At 44.2% G+C, this 18,479-nt stretch overlaps 1 protein-coding gene across 2 annotated transcripts in view; it reads right to left on the bottom strand.

The window, feature by feature from the left end:
- Positions 1-5,830: 5,830 nt before the first annotated feature.
- tmem102 (transmembrane protein 102) overlaps positions 5,831-18,479 on the bottom strand; it is a 44,751-nt gene continuing 32,102 nt past the window's right edge. For both annotated transcript variants that reach the window (XM_080741947.1, XM_080741948.1), the window contains exons 4-6: positions 11,956-12,152; positions 9,855-10,067; positions 5,831-8,569 (exon numbers count right to left, since the gene is read on the bottom strand). In XM_080741947.1, coding sequence (XP_080598073.1) covers positions 7,964-8,569; positions 9,855-10,067; positions 11,956-12,152 — 1,016 coding nt within the window. In that variant the 3' untranslated portion in view covers positions 5,831-7,963. The remainder of the gene's footprint in view (positions 8,570-9,854; positions 10,068-11,955; positions 12,153-18,479) is intronic.

Genomic DNA, 18,479 nt, shown 5'->3' with positions numbered 1-18,479 from the left:
AATAAATGCAACATATAAGTTAATTTGTTTCTATATCAATACGAAAAAGAATGAAGGATATTTTCAACATTCTTTTTTAAATATTATCATTAGTGTTTGCCAATTATTTGGGGGCCCACTTGTAGTATCCTCATGACCCAGCACCCTGACCTATGTAAACAAGACCGTAAAAGGACTTATGCTCCTTTTAGGCATGGTTTTTAACTGTACTTGTACTGTACTATATATATATATATATATATATTTTTTTTTATTGTATTGACTATACGTGTACTGTTCTCCATTTTTGTCTAATAAAATATTCAATCAATTCAATTCACCATGACTTGCACATGAGGCCATGGGCTGCCTGGCAGCTGGCTCATGGCGCCAGTGACTCTGCCTTGGTTTTGAATCTCAAGTGATTTTAAAGTGACGTGCATTTGTTGCGATATCTTGTATATTATGCAGGAGGGGTTGTATGATCCAAAACAAGTGCTACCCCTCAAAAAATGTGGCTTCAGCATTGGTATTGGTATACGTCACACACTTTGAAAAGGTATTCAGTCAATGCAGTGCTCTTTACAACGTTGGACAGCAGTGTTGGAAAAAGTGCTCACGTTTTACTTATACTGTAATGTAGAAGTACTCTGTTAGGGTGCCCTCACACCAAAATACCTATGAGAGTGGAATCCGCGTTCTGCCAATGCATTTCAATGAGTGGAGCGGTTTTTGCAGAAATCCTCTGCTGGCATGAAACCGCTCCATTCTCATTGAAATGCATTGGCAGAACGTGGATTCCACTCTCATAGGTATTTTGGTGTGTGGGCACCCTTACAAGTAAAGTCTGTATTTAAAAATGTACTTGAGTAAAACAACAAATGTATCGGTATCAAGTAAAAGTATTATATGTGCCTCCGAGATGTAGTAGAGTAGAAGTAAAAGTACAGAAATACTTGGAAATACTCCAGTAAAGTACAAATACCTCAAAATATACATAGTTACTTTACACCACTGGATAGTGCAAATTACTCATTACCATCCTAATCATGATTGCAACTGACTTTTCATAAAATGTACTCATATTGCACTGTTAAAATAGATATTCTACAAGCTCACAAGGCAACCGCTGTGAGCTTGTAGAGCAGCTGTTTTCACTGACTTGGAAAAAGTGTGAAAATGAAAGTGGGTATTAAAGTGTCTGTCTGTGAGTTTTATAAATATTTAACCAAAGAAAACTATTAACAAGAGCTTGTGAATAAATAATAAAAGCACCGGATCCATTGGAAAAACACAGGTTGAGGTTTTCTTTCCTGAAATTTCCTGAAAAGAATTAGTATCGGACATAAAAGGTTTCCACCCGACAGCAACGATGAATAATGCAGAGTTGGAGCATCTGATCTGCAAGAGAAACGCACTTTATCCTGGTCTAGACTAGGCCTGTGGAACCCTACGCAAACAAAGCCTGTGTTGGAGCACCCTCTGTTGGCCACAGCCGGTATTGCGAGTCAACCCAACCTTGTCGGGAGGCCATTATAAAACCATAAACATGATTTACTGAGGGGGAGAAAGCTTTGGCATATTTCCTTTTAATGATTCAATTTGCTAATATTTCATGGTACTGTACAAAAACAAACAATCTATTGAAAATTATGTTTTCACAATGATACAGAATACAGGCCATTTGGATTTGAAATGTAGTGATTTATTTCATGCTACTGCAGTACCTTTTTGAGATCAATATCAACTTAGCAAATAATGATAAATACAGCAAAATCAACAATGAAATAATAATTATAATAATAATGCACTTGTCGAAAAAAGTAAGAACTCAAGTTAGAAAAGAGATATTAAAAGACAGTGTTCCATATTAGAGCAGAACGACTAATAGGTCGTTAGCAACCTCAGCACTTGGATAAGACTAAGTCATTCTGTCGAGATAGTGTGACGTTGATTCAGCTGTGTTTCAACCGGGTCAAATGGCCTGGAGGAGGCAAAACCAGACTTACATTCATTGTATTTGTTTGGTTGTGGTTGTGATGATGGGTAACAGGAAAAGCCGACCTAAAACAAAGTCGACCCAAACTTGTTTCCCAACGGATCTGTGGCCTTAAGCTAGATGCAGAATAGACAAAAAAAATCTAATCTTTGCTTCTGGGGGTCCCTGGAACAAAATATTTTGCGATGGGGGTCCGTGGCCAAATACGTATCATTATATCATTATGGGGGTCCTTGACATGACAAAGTTTGAGAAACAATGATCGCAACATAAGTTTTTTCAGGAAAACTGTTAGGATTTAGAAGACATTTTTTAGAATGTGCCTATCAGTGGTTAAGGACCCCCAAAATCTGTTTTTGGCCGCAGACCCCGCATCTCAAAATATTTTGTTCCACGGATGGACCCCTATCGCAAAATATTTTGTTCCAGGGACCCCCAAAAGCAAAGATTAGATTTCGGTCTATTCTGCATCTAGCTTAAGGCCACAGACCCGTTGGGAAACGAGTTTGGGTCGACTTTGTTTTAGGTCGACCTTTCATGTATTCGTGGCGATGATATATGATATGATATGTTCTTTAGGTAGTACAGCAGGACCATCATCAGTAGTTTTAAGCACAAACATGTATAAAGATATCATTAGCAGTAGGCGTGGATCAATTTTGACCGTCCCTTGACATGAAACAATAGCATTAATGACGTTGGTACTCCATGCAACCCCCTGGGCAGCATGTTCTTGATTCCCCCTCCCACCTTTTCACAACATAAACAAATTATTATAACCATATATTGACTATAGTATAAATATGACAATACTGTAAATTCCATAGGATTTTCCATAGTTATTCTTTTGTTGTTGTTGATTGCATACATGTCTAAAATTCAGTCACCGTGATATACAAGACTAGATAATCTTTCACTAAAGATCTGGTGTGTACGTTTTGATTTTTCCCCCAGACAAACTGATTGTTCTGGGTTGTTTGGTTATTAATCTCCAACAAGGCCCGTTAAGGTACAAAGTGAACACGCACGTCGTCCCGAGACATTTAAGGTCTTTGCACACTGCTGCGTTATTCGTTGCGAAATGCATTTTTCAGGGCAAGGAGAGAGAGAGAGATAGTCAGAGAGAGCAAGGGACCGAGTGGTGCGCGAAACGGGCGGCAGTGTGCAAACGTGACTGACATAACGTGAGGTTGATTTTTTTATTTGCGCGCTCCGAAATTCACCCCGATATTCGTCCGGAAAAACGCAGCAGTGTGCAAAGACCTTCAGGACTTCATATGAGTCTCTGTTGAAAAGGGGCAGTGGTCCAGAAAATTCGCATTTAGGTCAAATAGCCTCACCTTAAAAAAAAAACAAAAGAAAAAAACACTTAAACCCTGTATCGTCGCTGTCGGGTGTAAACCTCCTAATATCCACCTCCTAATATCCAAAACGTACCGTTCAGGATTCAAATTAACAGTAAAAAAAAAGAAAGTAGCAGATCTACAAGCTCAAAACATGTCACATTTAGAGCTTGTGGATCTGCTACTTTCGGCTTTTTTGTGTGACGCTGTAGTATGATCAAGAATGGCGTTAATTTACCAAAAAAGAAAACTGAAAAAGTTCAGAATATGGAGATAGGAGGTTTCTGCAACGACAGCAACGATATACCAGGTTGGCCAGGGGTCTATACCAGTGGTTCTCAGCCTTTTCAGGCCGCGACCCCCAAAATAATCATCTTTTAACAGGGGACCCCCCCACCCTGACAAGCACTTGGAATTGTAGGAGTTGGCATTGCATTTAGTTTGACTCGATCTGTTCCATTGTTCCAATTTCTTCCTCTAATATTTGACAGTTTGACCAATGTGTGACCAGAGGTACTAAAAAGGTCTTTAATGTCCTTAAATTGTCACTTTAGAAATGTGCAGATACCCTGTATACGCTTACAATATACTGTATGTTGGTCTGTTTACTGTTGAGTGAATAATGTTAACATTTAGCTAAATATCTGAGGACAAAATAATTATAATATAATAATCCCGACCCACAGGTTGAGAACCACTGGTCAATACGACACCAAATCTCTTGACCGAAAACAGCCCATCCACAAGCTAGCTCACGACGCGATCACGCGATGTGAGCTCGTAGATTGGCTATTTTCGCCAAATGCTCGCCTGTTATAATGACAAGCCCAGTTCGAGTGGTTACAACATGCTGGAAAAAAGGAAAAGAAAAGACTGAGACTTGAACAGATACCTAAACTTCCCTCCTGAAGAGGCTTTATCATTCTGCACCGACTTTGCACATCATGCTTTGGTTTTTCAAAAATTTTAACTTTGAACACACACACACACACACACACACACACACACACACACACACACACACACACACACACACACACACACACACACACACACACACACACACACACACACACACACACACACACACACACACACACACACACACACACACAGATTCTGAATTCGGTAGTAAGCACCCTTAGCTTTTTAGAACCATAATCAAAGTGCCAGTAGTGACCTACATACAGCCACCCCATTGGCTAAGCTGCATTCATACACGTAGGGATAATAAATTCTATACACAGTAAACCTGTGGCCCTGTTACCAGGCAGCCGTACACAGACAACTTCAGTCGGCGGTCATGGTGCAATCCATCCATTTTCCACTGGTAATGCTTCAGTTTAACATGGGACATTTAGAGTGTGATGCTACCAGCTGTTCCGGGGGCTGGCCCTGGTGGTCTTTCTAATCAAGGACCCAAAGTGTGGACAAGCATTTGATGATAGGGGTCCTCTTGTGGGTTCAAGTGGGAGGACGAGAGAGAGGACGAGAGAGAGGACGAGAGAGAGAGAGCGAGAGAGAGAGAGAGAGAGAGAGAGAGAGAGAGAGAGAGAGTAGGGATGGGACGATAAAGTATGAAAATTTCATTTCAAGAAATCGCGATATAATCAAAATCCATTATCCTGGGGTGGAACATTTGCCAAAAAATAGCAGATCTACAAGCTCACCACGTGTCGCGAGCATGTAGATCTGCTAATTTTGGGCAAAGACATTTGATAGAGTGAAAAAAAAAGACTATCAAGTACGTTTATTATACCTATCAAGTACCTTTTACCAATTATACTGTAGAGGGTTTAAGTGTTACCGCATATGCAGCTCGGCAAATAGAAGGTGAATTGATCCCAGTGCATGACGGAGGACGATATCACGATAAATTAAATCTCCACGATGCGATCATCGTGAGTGTTTTTTAATCACGATAAACGATAATATCGCTTATCGTCCCATCCCAAAGAGAGAGAGAGAAGAGAACATGGAGCCAGGAATCACGGATGGGAAGACAAGTAGGAGAGAAAGACAAGGAGAGATAAAAACAGAGATCAACAGAGACAGATCAACGGAGCGAGAGAGAGAGATCAACAGCGAGGAGAGAGGCAGATGTCCAATGCCACAGGAGGCCCATCTTCTTCTCCTTACTGAAAATCACTTCAAAGAGGCTGGCCTGTCTCCCCATCTATCTGATGTGTACATTCTGATTCTCCATCCATCCGTCTCTCTCTCCATATGCCGTATATCCATCCATGTACCCATCCCTCACTCCATATACATCGATCCATCCATCGTACATCTCTCCATACAGTATATCGTCGTTGTCGGGTGGAAACCTCGTATCTCCAAGTTTCAAATTTGTATGTTCTTTCACAAAGTAAAGCCCTGCTTCATTGTACAAGGCCATCGCACAAAAGTAGTGAAAACAGCAGATCTACAAGCACACAACGCCTCGCACCGCGAGGCGTTGTGTGCTTGTAGATCTGCTGTTTTCACTAGTTTAAATAATTTTTAAAATGAAAAATGCGAAATGAACGGTTTGGGACATACAAGGTTTTCACCCGACAACGACGATATATATATATCCATCCACCCATCTACCTTTCTCCATAAATATCAATCCATCCATCTATCTATCACTATCCATCTATCCACCCCCCTCACAGTACCAATCCATACACCCCATCCCTTTCACTCCTTCCATCCGTCCATCCCTCCGTCCCCCTGTGAATACCTCACATCTGGCGAGACCAGATAGGGCCCAGCAACAGCCTGACACGCACCACGGGCATGATTCACCGGGCAGTCTGCATCCTGCACACGTACTGCACACATGTCCACAAGCACAGAAGCACACACGTCACACACACACACACACACACAGATGCTCATTAAAACGGACCAACCAAGCACAGGAGAGGGTGGACAATTATCGGAAGCCAGTCGAGTCTCTCGCAAATCCAATTTGGGTGATGCGAATGAGCCTTTCAACACAAACACAGTTAAGCGTTTCGATTTTCCACACACTAGCCTGTGCAGTGTGCACGTCACCTCCACAGTCAAGTACAGTACCATGGCATCAAAAACGCACCCTCGACAGTTGCTAAACGACGATGCCATTGAGCAACGGCCCCACCGCTTGAGCCAATTAACCACTTAAGCCCCATAAAAGCAAGCTGATCTACAAGCATCACGATGTGTCATGATGCAACACGTGAACTTGTAGATCTATGTTGAGAATCTATAACCTATAACATGTCCAAAATGTGGACACCGGGGTGGAGTGGTTAAAAAGCTTATAGAGTTCTACTCTCTCTGCTATTCCAACACACACATTGTCTATTTGACATCTCCTAAAAAAGATGTACAGTAAGCTGTTGCATAACAGCTTTGTTTCTCCACATAGTCAAAAAGAAAAGAAAATCTGGTCTTCAGATTGTTTGTACAGTAGGTGAATGTATTTCTGAATGGCTTTCGAGGGCTGCCTAATGTCAAGATCTCTCTAGATGCAAAGGAGCTGACTTTTAGTTCAAGTACCCCCAAAAACGGCAGAAACAAAATGTAAAAGACAAAAAACAATAATAATTCATGACAGCAGTTCCAACTCTTTCAGTAGAACATTTTTTCTGCTTAAATGACTGGTTTAAATTAGGACATTGACACACCTTACAAATGGTCTTCAAGATTTTGAAGGGATAAAAAACTGAAAATCAATTATGCTGACCACCCATCGGTTCGATGATCGAGAGAGATTAAGACTGGAACTTTAGGGTTGCGACACCGATTCCAAATGCGGGGGGGCTCTTTCTTTCAAACCCTCGCGCGTAGCTCTTTGGTACATTTCGCCAACGCGACGAAATGCTGAAATGCAGGACCGATCGGGGCGGCGCCATCGAGATACGGGGAACGCCTCAACCCTTAGCAAAAATATGAAGTCATTTACATAGAAAAGAAACGACATTACAAATACCTGAGAAAGAGAATGAAAGAAAAGGAGGACGTACAGTCAGGAGGACAGGGCCAAAATATAAAAAGGGAGGAACTCTGCATTCCAGTTGTTTTTCTTTAAATGGTTATGTTTAAAGACCCTTAGGGATGAGTCTACACCAAAACATCAACCCACACTCCTTACCATGTCCTCTGAGGGCCTTGTGTCTAACATTTCCATGTTCTTGTTTTTGCAGTGCCTGCTGAAAAGTCTGGTTTAAAAAACAACTTTGTCCTCACGGCAACAGCTCACCGGCTTGCATTTTCTGAGGTACAACGATTGGTGGGTGGTTGTTATGTCGTGCCATACGTGATTGTTGTTCCTTCCTTTGCGGGCAGATAGTCACCCTGTCATTAGTAGGATAACATGTGTAGTTCTTTTGTGTTTTGGTTTGAAGAGTCTGTGCAGCAGCATAGCTCCGTAGAATTAACATTGTTAGCGTTTAGTCCTCTAGAAGGAAAGATCAAGGAAGAGTGTCAGTGCTTGGCCTGCAGTGTTCAGCGAACACGTACCTGTTAAGTCTTTAAGCCTCCGTCTCTCTGTCGTGGTCTCTCAAGTACAGTGTTTTAGAAGGCATATTAAGTATATAAAACGATCACACACACACACACACACACACAAGCAAGCAAGCACACAAACGCACACTTCAAAGTATGCGGCACATCAGTAGAACTTGTCGTCGATGCGGAAGTGAGGCCTGGTCACGTCGTCGGGGTTGAGGAAGACGGAGATGGACTTCCCCGGGTTCTCCGTGACCAGCTGCTGCAGCCGCTGCGCCAGCTTGTCCTCGGACGGCGAGATGATGCCGTTGGCCGGGTGGTGGCCGGGCGAGCCGTGGCCGTTGGTGCTCGCGCCCGCCGCCGCCTCCTTCTTCAGCTGGCCGGCCTGCCGCGCCTGGTCCACGGCGGCGCGCAGGTGCTCGGCCGGGTCGGAGCGCACGTGCGCCAGCTTCCGGGCGACCAGCAGCGCCTGGCTGTCCGTCAGGTGCTCCAGCATGTTGCACTGGGGCAGGAAGTAGTTGGGGCAGTTCTTGCCCAGGATGCAGTGGGCCAGGTCGTCCAGGAGGCCCAGGAGAAGGCGGCCCGGGGTGTCCGAGTCGGGCGACGACAGGTAGGCGGAGGGCAGGCGGTCGCAGGCCCAGAAGAGCAGCGTGCGGAGGTGGTAGGGGCTCAGGCCGGTCCGCGGACGCGCCAGGATCCGGGACAGCACGGCCTTGGCAGCCTGGAAGGCCTGGGCCATGGGGTAGGGGATGCACTTCTTCAGCTGGACCTGAGGTTGGACAAGAGAAAGATGAACACCCTCACTGTTGGATTACAAGAGGAACAACTGAGGGAAGACGGGAGGTGCACAGAAAGGGGGCAAAGGACGGGAAAATGGATTCAATAATTCAATTAAGAGAATTAACAGTCAGATACACCTGGGGGTGCAAACCCTGCTCGCACCAATATGTCTCGTCTCATTCTCTTGATGGTGAGAAGAGATAGTGAAAAACTGAGGCACAAAGAAGAAGACCAATGGAACAGAGAAAAGTAGTTTTGTTTAAATAGTTTTAGTTTATTTGGTTTATGAAGGACAGTGTGCCAATGTGTATCTGTTAGTAATAAAAAGATGGGTGCAACATGTTAAGCTGTAAGGTGATTTCCATCTCTAGTCCTCGAGTGGTTCTCAACCTTTTCAGAACGCGACCCCACAAATAAATCATATTTGAACTGAGGACCCCCCAACCTGACGAGCACTATGAGTTGAGGCAGTACATTTTGTATAACACACTTCTATTGTGAAAATAGCACATCTACATGCTCACATTGCGAGGCGTTGTGAGCATGTAGATCGGCTATTTTCACAATTTCTGCCTCTAACATTTGTGTTTAATTTGTCATTTTAGAGGTATTAAATAGTCCTTAAATTGTCACTTTAGAAATGTCTAGATACCCTCCATACCAGGGGTCTTCAACAGGGGGTCCGGGACCCTTAGGGGGTCCTCAGATTTACTACAGGGGGTCCTCCAAATCTTCCAATACTTTTTATATTAACAACTTGAACCCTAGTGTCCATATTCTGAGAACTGTAGCCAAAAATAGCAGATCTACAAGCTACAACGCCTCGTGCTGCGAGGCGTTGTGAGCTTGTAGATCGGCTATTTTCGGCAAAGAGGTTTGGTGTAGAGGGGAAAAGAGCCGACTAAGTACAGAGTAAAAGGTCAAGTTTATTAGGTAGTGACGGCTCAAGTGGTTACATATTTAAAAACACAAATGGACATGAATCCAAAATACACTGATGATTGTGCTGTCAAACGATGAAACTATATGGAATGAAAAGGCTGTGGGGGTCCCTGCTTCATCTCTCTCTCAGCTAAGGGGTCCTGGGCCTGAAAACGTTGAAGACCCCTGCTCTATACACTTAAATGTTATGTTGGTTTGTTTACTGTTGAGTGAGAAAACAACATTGCACATTAAGCTAATCATCTGGGGACCCCCCTCTTGGGGGTCCCGACCCACAGGTTGAGAACCACTGCACTAAAAGACCAAGAAGTAGTACAACACTGTGGCCTTACCTCGCTGCGTGAGAAGGCCAGCCTCCACTCCCTGTCGGGGCGTCCTCCCAGCGGGGAGCAGCAGGGCAGCAGGTAGAAGCCAGAGATGGCCTCCTCCTCTGTGATCTTGCCGTCCCAGAAGTGGTTCGCAGTGAGCCAGCCCTGGGCCACGGCCGGCCAGCCCCGGAAGGACACCACCGGCAGCAGGTCATACAGCACCCTGCTGGAGCCAGCCTAGGGGGTACACCATGGGAAGACATCAGCACATCTCAAAAGAGCACAATCTTTCTTTTTTTATTAAAAGATTTATCCCACGGTTTTGTAATACATTTTTCACCCAGTGCCAATTGCCTAACCTGTAATCCTGAGCGCTACTCTCCCTCTGCTAACCTGGGGAGAGCTCCAAATAGAGCTTGTGTTTCCTTCAGTGCATGTGGAGTGAGTAGGCCGCTTCTTATCACCGGACAAGGGGGAGTTTCCCCCAGGACGTAGCTCATGGAAGGAACATGCTATTCCAACCAGTTCTTTTCCTATCCATCAGGCAGGGGAAGGCAGTGTGAGGGTACCTGGCCTAGGCCCTAGGGGACATGGGAAGAACATGCACACTCCATACAGAAAGGCCCTTTTGCCAACCCCACCTAGGGTGTGGGCACTGATAACGCGGAGGAGAGAACACGCCTCCAGCGCACACAGTGTCCCCAGCGGGAATCACATTTGGGTTAAAACTAGAGGAGCTAGAGGAACAATTACAGGAGCCTACATAAAATGTATACTTTCTCTCTTTTTTCCTTTCCTTTTTTTGGGGGTTGGGAATGTGGGTCATCATAACATCATAACAGCCTTACATACATTTCATTTTTATTTTCTTTAGAGTAGGCAATTCATTTTATTTTTTATTCCCAGTGTCATTCTTTATGACAATTAAAGTTATACCATGTAACTTTTTTTATAAAACAAATCTTAAAATTGTCCTAACTGTTAAATCGCTAAAGTTTTAGAACCCCCACTCTGTTAATTTCAGCTTCTAAAGCCTTCTCTTTATATGTTTTCTATGAGCCGTGAGGGGGGGAGAATTTCGCGGCAAAATGACGTCATCTGCATCATGTGTATACGTTGGCCAATCATATCGCCGATCATAAACACATGGTACACTACCGCCCAATCACAGGCGCATCTTGCTGACTTCTCAGGAAGTAGCTTGCCTCAACATAACAACAACATACTCGGGTGAAGGAGTGTGTTTCTCCGGAATGCCTGAACGCACAGGAACCAGGGACCCCTCTAAAGATAGATCTCGGCGAGGTGGAGGCAGACGCGGTGGCGAGAGGCCCGGTCCGCGGCGAAAAACGTCCGAAAGACGCGGACGCGACCGCGGTTTGCTATACAGCTCTGACCACTAGTTGAGCAACTTACACAGTATAGCTTTAATCCTCCCTATTATCCAGTAGTGGCTCACCTGTCAGTGAGGAGTCCCCACCAGTAGAACGTCGTGCCTCCCACTCAACAAACCCTTGCCTGACGACGTAATGTTATTTCCACTCCGAAAGGATCAGAAACCCCAAAACGGGATTGATCCCAGGCTACTTTCACCCCCTGCGCCCACCGAGTGCCCTCTACAACAGGGGTTCCCAAACCTTTCTGTCTCAGGGCACCCCATAAATATTTTTTTAATCCGAGGCACCCCTACATTATAATTTTCACTCACAGTACCTTATATTTATAGCATATCATCGTTGTCGGGTGGAAACCTTGTATCTCCAAAACCGTTTGTTTTGTATTTATCATCTATAAAATTTACTAAACTAGTGAAAACAGCAGATCTACAAGCACACAACGCCTCACATTGTGAGGCGTTGTGTAGTGATTATGTTGCGGGGAAAATGTTGAGATAATGACCATTTTGGTTAGAACTGACTGAAAATAACTTTGAACTTCAAGTTTAAAATGATACTAAATATTTTTTCAAGTGTCCAAATGAATTCCAAATATTATCAAATTATCTCGCGGCACCCCTGGACTGCCGTCGCGGCACCCCAGGGTGCCCCGTCACCCACTTTTTAAAACCACTGCTCTACAACACCTTTAATTTAAGGACAACTAGAAGCATGGTCTCCGTGCCTACCTGGAGGATGATGGTGGTGAGGGGTCCGTTCCTCTCCAGTCTCTCCGGGACAGGGATGCCTCTCTGGGGGCAGCGCCGCAGCTCCTCCACCGCCTCGCTCACCACGCCCCAGAACCAGTCGGCCACCAGCGACGGGGAGAAGTAGCAGCCGTCCAGAGACTGAGGGGAGCCCAGGGAGCCCGGGAAGGAGCCTTTACCTGGTGGACCACAGGAACACATAGCAATGTCACGACGTGTGTTGTTTCTCTTGACCAATACTGTGCTAACCAATCTCTTTCCCTGCGAACCCAAAATATGGATGTGCGCTAATACTGCCAGGAATTTCATTAATTTTCAGTTCAACATTACAGCATTAATGAGGCTTTGAATGGCTAGAGGCTGTGTTGGATTTAATATATTACTAGAGAGCACCAACGATTAGCTTTTCAAGTTTTGATCTAGGCCTCATGATCACGTGGCCATAGTTGGCCTGTTGCGTCCGTTTATATTGGCCTGGGAGCTAACCATTAGCGTGGAATAGCGTGGGACCCTGTGCGCCACACGCGTGCTTGATGGTGTAATTATTATGATGGCCCATCGCCTGGGACATGTATCCACGCCACAGACACTTCAAACCGGGTCAAAATCCGACGGAATGACGCGGCGTTATGGATTGTAGTGTGTATTGAAAATAACGGCTAGCAGGGGCCATTTCACACAGAGGAGACCTGAAAAAACGGTGACGTCAAGACGTCATTATCCTTAGTTTTCACGGTCACTCGTTACAATGCCATTATAAAAAAGTAGCGAAAAGTCGCTCTGCAGAGAGTCTCCTAGTTAGAATGTCGATCTGGGAGTCGACGGGCAGGGACTGTGTTAAGCCCCATTTTATGCTCAGGCCCAAAATAGACACCAGGTTTAATGCATGTGGTTAAGATATATAAATGAACCATTTGATGATTATTTTTAGTAGCCCAACAGTAACGTAGTGATCATTTCCAGATTCTGACACAAAGGTGAGCAGGACTTTGCCATCCAGTGTCCTTGGGTTTGGCAAACACTGCACCTCATGAGCTTTGCTTTGGCTGGCAGTCTTTTTTTATTTTTCTAAAATATAGCCTTAGTATAAACATTGATAAACACAGACTGGTTAAAGAAATATGGTTTAATTAGCATTCATGGAATTATTTAGACCCAACTCATCAATGTCTTGTGCATACAAAAGTCAGAGTGGACTTTTAAGGGCGGTTGTAGCTTAGGGTAGAGAGGCCGTCTGGAAAACTGAAGGTCACAGGTTTGCCTCCCAGTCCAGTGTACACGTCTAGTACGTCTAGTACAGTCCAGTGTACACGTCTAGTACGTCTAGTACAGTCCAGTGTACACGTCTAGTACGTCTAGTACAGTCCAGTGTACACGTCTAGTACGTCTAGTACAGTCCAGTGTACACGTCTAGTACGTCTAGTACAGTCCAGTGTACACGTCTAGTACAGTCCAGTGTACACGTCTAGTACAGTCCAGTGTACACGTCTAGTAAGTCTAGTACAGTCCAGTGTACACGTCTAGTATGTCTAGTACAGTCCAGTGTACACGTCTAGTACAGTCCAGTGTACACGTCTATTACGTCTAGTACAGTCCAGTGTACACGTCTAGTACGTGTCCCTGAGTAACACACTTAGAATTAAGTCATTCACTTAACCCCCACACACAGGGGCGTCACACGGGGGGGGGGGGGGGGGGGTGGGACTTATTACTACTAGGGCCCAAGGTGGAGGGGCCTTAATTATTTTATACTTTGGCTATTGAAAAATAGCAGATCTACAAGCTCAAAGCGCTGCGAGTTTGTAGATCTGCTATTTTTGAAAAGTCGTGAAAATTATGTGCAAATCTTTGAATATATATATTTTTTTAAGCGAACATTTGTAGCTCAAATTTTGCTTCTAGGGGGTCCCTGGAACTAAATATTTTGAGATGGGGGTCCGTGGCCAAATACATATAATTTTGGGAGTCCTTCACATGAAAAGGTTTGAGCACCACTGACATAGAAACATGTTTTTTTGGAGCGGTGAAAGCGCTCCCAATAGACAGGTATGTCCGTGGGTATGTATGTATGTATGTGGCTGGCTGGCTGGCCGTGTCTGTAGCCTGGCAATATCTTGAGTGGCCACACACAACACACAAGTTAAAGGAGGGGCGCTGTTCTGCAGCACACGCACACACACACACACACACACACACACACACACACACACGGTATAGCTGCTCAGATTCAACGCTCCACTTCGAACCGAGGTTTGATTTTTCCTTCAAAAAACCTTAGAAAAAAGACCTTAGAATGATTTGAAATATTCATGTTCACGATTTTTCAAAAATCACAGATCTACAAGCTCACAGTGCGGCACGAGTGCCGCGCTGTGAGCTTGTATATCTGCTATTTTTCAATAGTTAAAGCACAAAATAACGCATAATAATGCGTTCCCTGTCTAAATGGGTTAAACCTCCCCCCTATGAAGAATAGGAAGAATATTCATCGGGGGCCTGCAGTGAATCCTTGTACCCAGGGCCCAGAATTTGATGCGAAACCCCTGCCCACGGGATTAATAAAAGGTTCTACCTTCCACTCTCCCTGCCTTCCCAGCCAGCTTCTACAAGGCTGCCAGCAATACAAACAGTCCAACAGGGAATCCACCAGCACTACTCAAGTACATAAACTGCCAGGAAACTAAATTGGAGATAAGGTAAGAATATAGTGAATATAGAGTATATAAAGAGATAAATGTCATCACTTCCTTTTAGGTGGAAAAGTTACTTGGAGAGCGCATGTCGCTGATTGATTTCGCGGTGGGAAGGTGAACTTTATTGTTTGGAAAGTCACACTCAATAAATGTTTCCAGTGCTTATTTCCAGGGGAAGCGTTCCTCATTTGATGTAAAGCAAGAGATTACAGGGGCGGGCTGGGGACAGAAATGTAACTGCAACACCATTCATCACAGTAACCCAGTGAAGCCTAAAACAAACTCAATCTACCCTGGCTGTCGCTGCCGATGTCTTTGTCATTTTCCTCCTGTAGTACTCATCCTCCACTACCAGGCATCTCATTCATGCTCCTCTCTCTCTCTTTCATTGTTTACCCATCTAGGGATTGGACGATATGCCATATTATCGTGATAAAAAACCCTCACGATAATCGTATCGTGGAGATTTAATTTATCGTGATATCGCCCTCCATCATGCACTGGGTTCAATTCACCTTTTATTTATTATTTCCGCGAGTGGCTCTTCTATTGAGAGGGTCTCAGAGTACAAATACCTGGGGATCTGGCTCGATGAGAAATTATCGTTCAAATTTCATATTGAAAATCTTATTACTAAACTGAGACAAAAGATCGGATTTCTTTATAGAAACAAAGCATGCTTTCCTGCATCCTGTAAAAAGTCTATTATTGAAGCTACTTTTCTCTCCGTTTTAGATTATGGAGACATTATATATAGGATTGCTTCTCCTTCAATTTTAAAGCGCCTTGACACTGTGTACCACTCAGCACTAAGATGGATCACTTTGTACACTATATGGGAACTCAGGTTTATCCTCCTTATCTGAGAGGCGTGATAAACACTGGTATCTTTTTATTTTTAAAGCTCTCTCAGGATTGCTCCCCCCTTATATTTGTTCAATGCTGAATCTGGACCCTAGTCCCTATCAGACGCGCTCAAGCGACATTTTGACGCTCAAGGTTCCATTTGCTCATACAGAGCTTGGCAAGGCAGCATTTTCTATCAGTGCTCCACTTGCATGTAACAAGCTCCAAAAATCATTAAAAATAAAATATCTGCCGGCCATAGGCCAATTTAGGATGATGGTTTCTAATACCTTTGTTCTAAACTGTATATGTTTTAATTAATTTAGCTTTTAGTTTCTTGAACTTTCTACAGTTTTCAAGTATTCTCTTTTTGATTATTTCAAATGATGTCTGTAAATGTATATATGTATATACTTTATGTTGTTGTTCATTGTTGTATCTCGGTTGCATTGTAAATGAGTGCTTGCTCTCAACTGTATTTCCGAGTATAAATAAAGGTAACAAACAAACAAACAATTTGCCGAGCTGCAAATCTGGTACCACTTAAATCCTCTATAATTGGTGAAAGGTACTTAATAATATACGTACTTGATAGTCTTTGTCTAAATCTCTATCAAATGTCTTTGCCAAAAAATAGCCGATCTAACGCGACGCATTGTGAGCTTGTAGATTGGCTATTTTTTGGCAAATGTTCCGACCCAGGATAATGGTTTTTGATTATCGTGATAATATCGCAAATCGCGATTTCTTTTGTCACAATAATCGTGATATGAAATTTTCGTATCGTCCCCCTTTCCATTTTCCAGGACATTTCTTATTTCTCACTGATCTCTGCCCTACTGTCCTATTTATTTATTTAGCCGTTCTTTCGCATGAACATCAAGATCTCTCTAAACCCTGGCACATTCTGTGCCAGCTTTTCACCACTAGGGGCGCCCAATGGCCACAGAAATCACCATAGATATACGCTGGTACATGCACAAGCCGTGCGCAGCCATGACGCACCTGAACACTTTCCTTTGTGCATGACCTGGAACAGAATGAAGTTAGCTTGAAGTTAGCTATTGGCTACCAAGCATTTTAGAAGCCCTATTTTCTGCGATTTAGCCATCATTAAACCTTGCACACCTCATGGATATGCTTGGAACAGAGAAAATGAGCTCTAAAGATCCTGGATTGCATTGGAGTGGATGGGAAATATCGGCGGCGCAACGCTCTCGCGGGCCGTGTAAACAGATGACGGCCGGCGGCCCGGCTCGAAAATTTAGCCCGGTGCTTCGGTAAGGCCTCTGAAAAAAAAAAAATAATGTTTTAAAAAGCCGGACTAGTTCGGGATCGGCACCCCCCGAACGTTAATAAGGTCCAAATAAAGCCGAACTAGTTCGGGATCGGCACAATAAGAGTTAAGAAGGGGCTAATGAGGCCAGATTCAAGCAGTCAAATATGCCACGTGTCTCTGCAGTTTATGCAGTGCCACAATCAGTGTATTATGCTTCCTACCAATCAAACAAACCTGAGACCACTAAGAGCAGTCATGTTTATATCAAAGTGCGATTTTGATTTATTTTTATGACTGGAATCTGGATCAATGAACCGAATGTCATCTGCATGAAGTCAAATCGTTTCACAGTCAAAACTTTAGAAGGCTTTTTTGGGTGTGTTTTTGTTTCGTTTCCTTTGGTTTTGTATTTTTTCATGTGTGATTTCTGTTGTAAAAGCAATAAATACTTTAATGACAAAAAAAAAGAAGGCTTTGGCAGTCATTCTTGTCAGTTCGGCAGCTCAAGCCATCACCACACACAATTTATGGCCCGTCGTACAGTAGTGCTGTGCGTGAATATGGCCGAACTGTAAGGTCTCGAAGCATCACACCTGCGACGCGTTGTGAACTATTAGATGGGCTATTCTGGGCACACAACACCTTCACACGACAAAGAATATATTTTAGGGCTTAACCCAGCACATAGTACAATAAACGCTAGCAAAAAACCAAAACGCTAATAAGCAAACAACTTGCTCCCGATTCCTAAGAAGAACCTATGGACCAGAGGTTTTCAAAGTGGGTGACGGGGCACCCTGGGGTGCCGCGACGGCAGTCCAGGGGTGCCGCGAGATCATTTGATAATATTTGGAATTTGTTTGGACACTTGAAGAAATATTTAGTCATCATTTTAAACTTGAAGTACAAAGTTATTTTCAGTCAGTTCTAACCAAAATGGCTATTATCTCGGGGAGCCCGCTGGCCTAGTGGTCAAGGCGCATACCATATACTAGGCTCTGATGCCTGCTGGCGTCGCCGGTTCGATTCTCGATCCAGACGACCTTTGCCACATGTCATTCCCCATCTCTCTCCCCATTTCCTGTCAGTCTACTATCCTATCAAATAAAGGCATAAAAAGCCCAAAAACAAATCTTAACAAAATGGCTATTATCTCAACGTTTTCCTCACAACATAATCACTAAAAGGCAGAAACCTCTGTCGCACAAAACTAGTGAAAACAGCCGATCTACAAGCACACAGATTTATGCTATAAATTTAAGGTGCTGGGAGTGAAAATTATAATGTAGCCTCGGATTAAAAAAATATTTATGGGGTGCCCTGAGACGAAAAAGGTTTGGGAACCCCTGCTATGGACGATATACCCAACCCATACCTCCCCCTGTCACCTGCCCTCCCCTCCCCTCCTACCCATGTCTCCCCTGTCACCTGCCCTCCCCTCCCCTCCTACCCATGTCTCCCCCTGTCACCTGCCCTCCCCTCCCCTCCTACCCATGTCTCCCCCTGTCACCTGCCCTCCCCTCCCCTCCTACCCATGTCTCCCCCTGTCACCTGCCCTCCCCTCTCCTCCCCCCTGTCACCTGCCCTCCCCTCCCCTCCTACCCATGTCTCCCCCTGTCACCTGCCCTCCCCTCCCCTCCTACCCATGTCTCCCCCTGTCACCTGCCCTCCCCTCTCCTCCCCCCTGT

Source organism: Nannobrachium achirus (assembly GCF_963921795.1).
Source record: "Nannobrachium achirus genome assembly, chromosome: 14".
NCBI classification, from domain to species: Eukaryota; Metazoa; Chordata; class Actinopteri; order Myctophiformes; family Myctophidae; genus Nannobrachium; species Nannobrachium achirus.
Note: the sequence above shows the minus strand (reverse complement) of the source record. Positions and strands in the feature narration are given on the sequence as shown.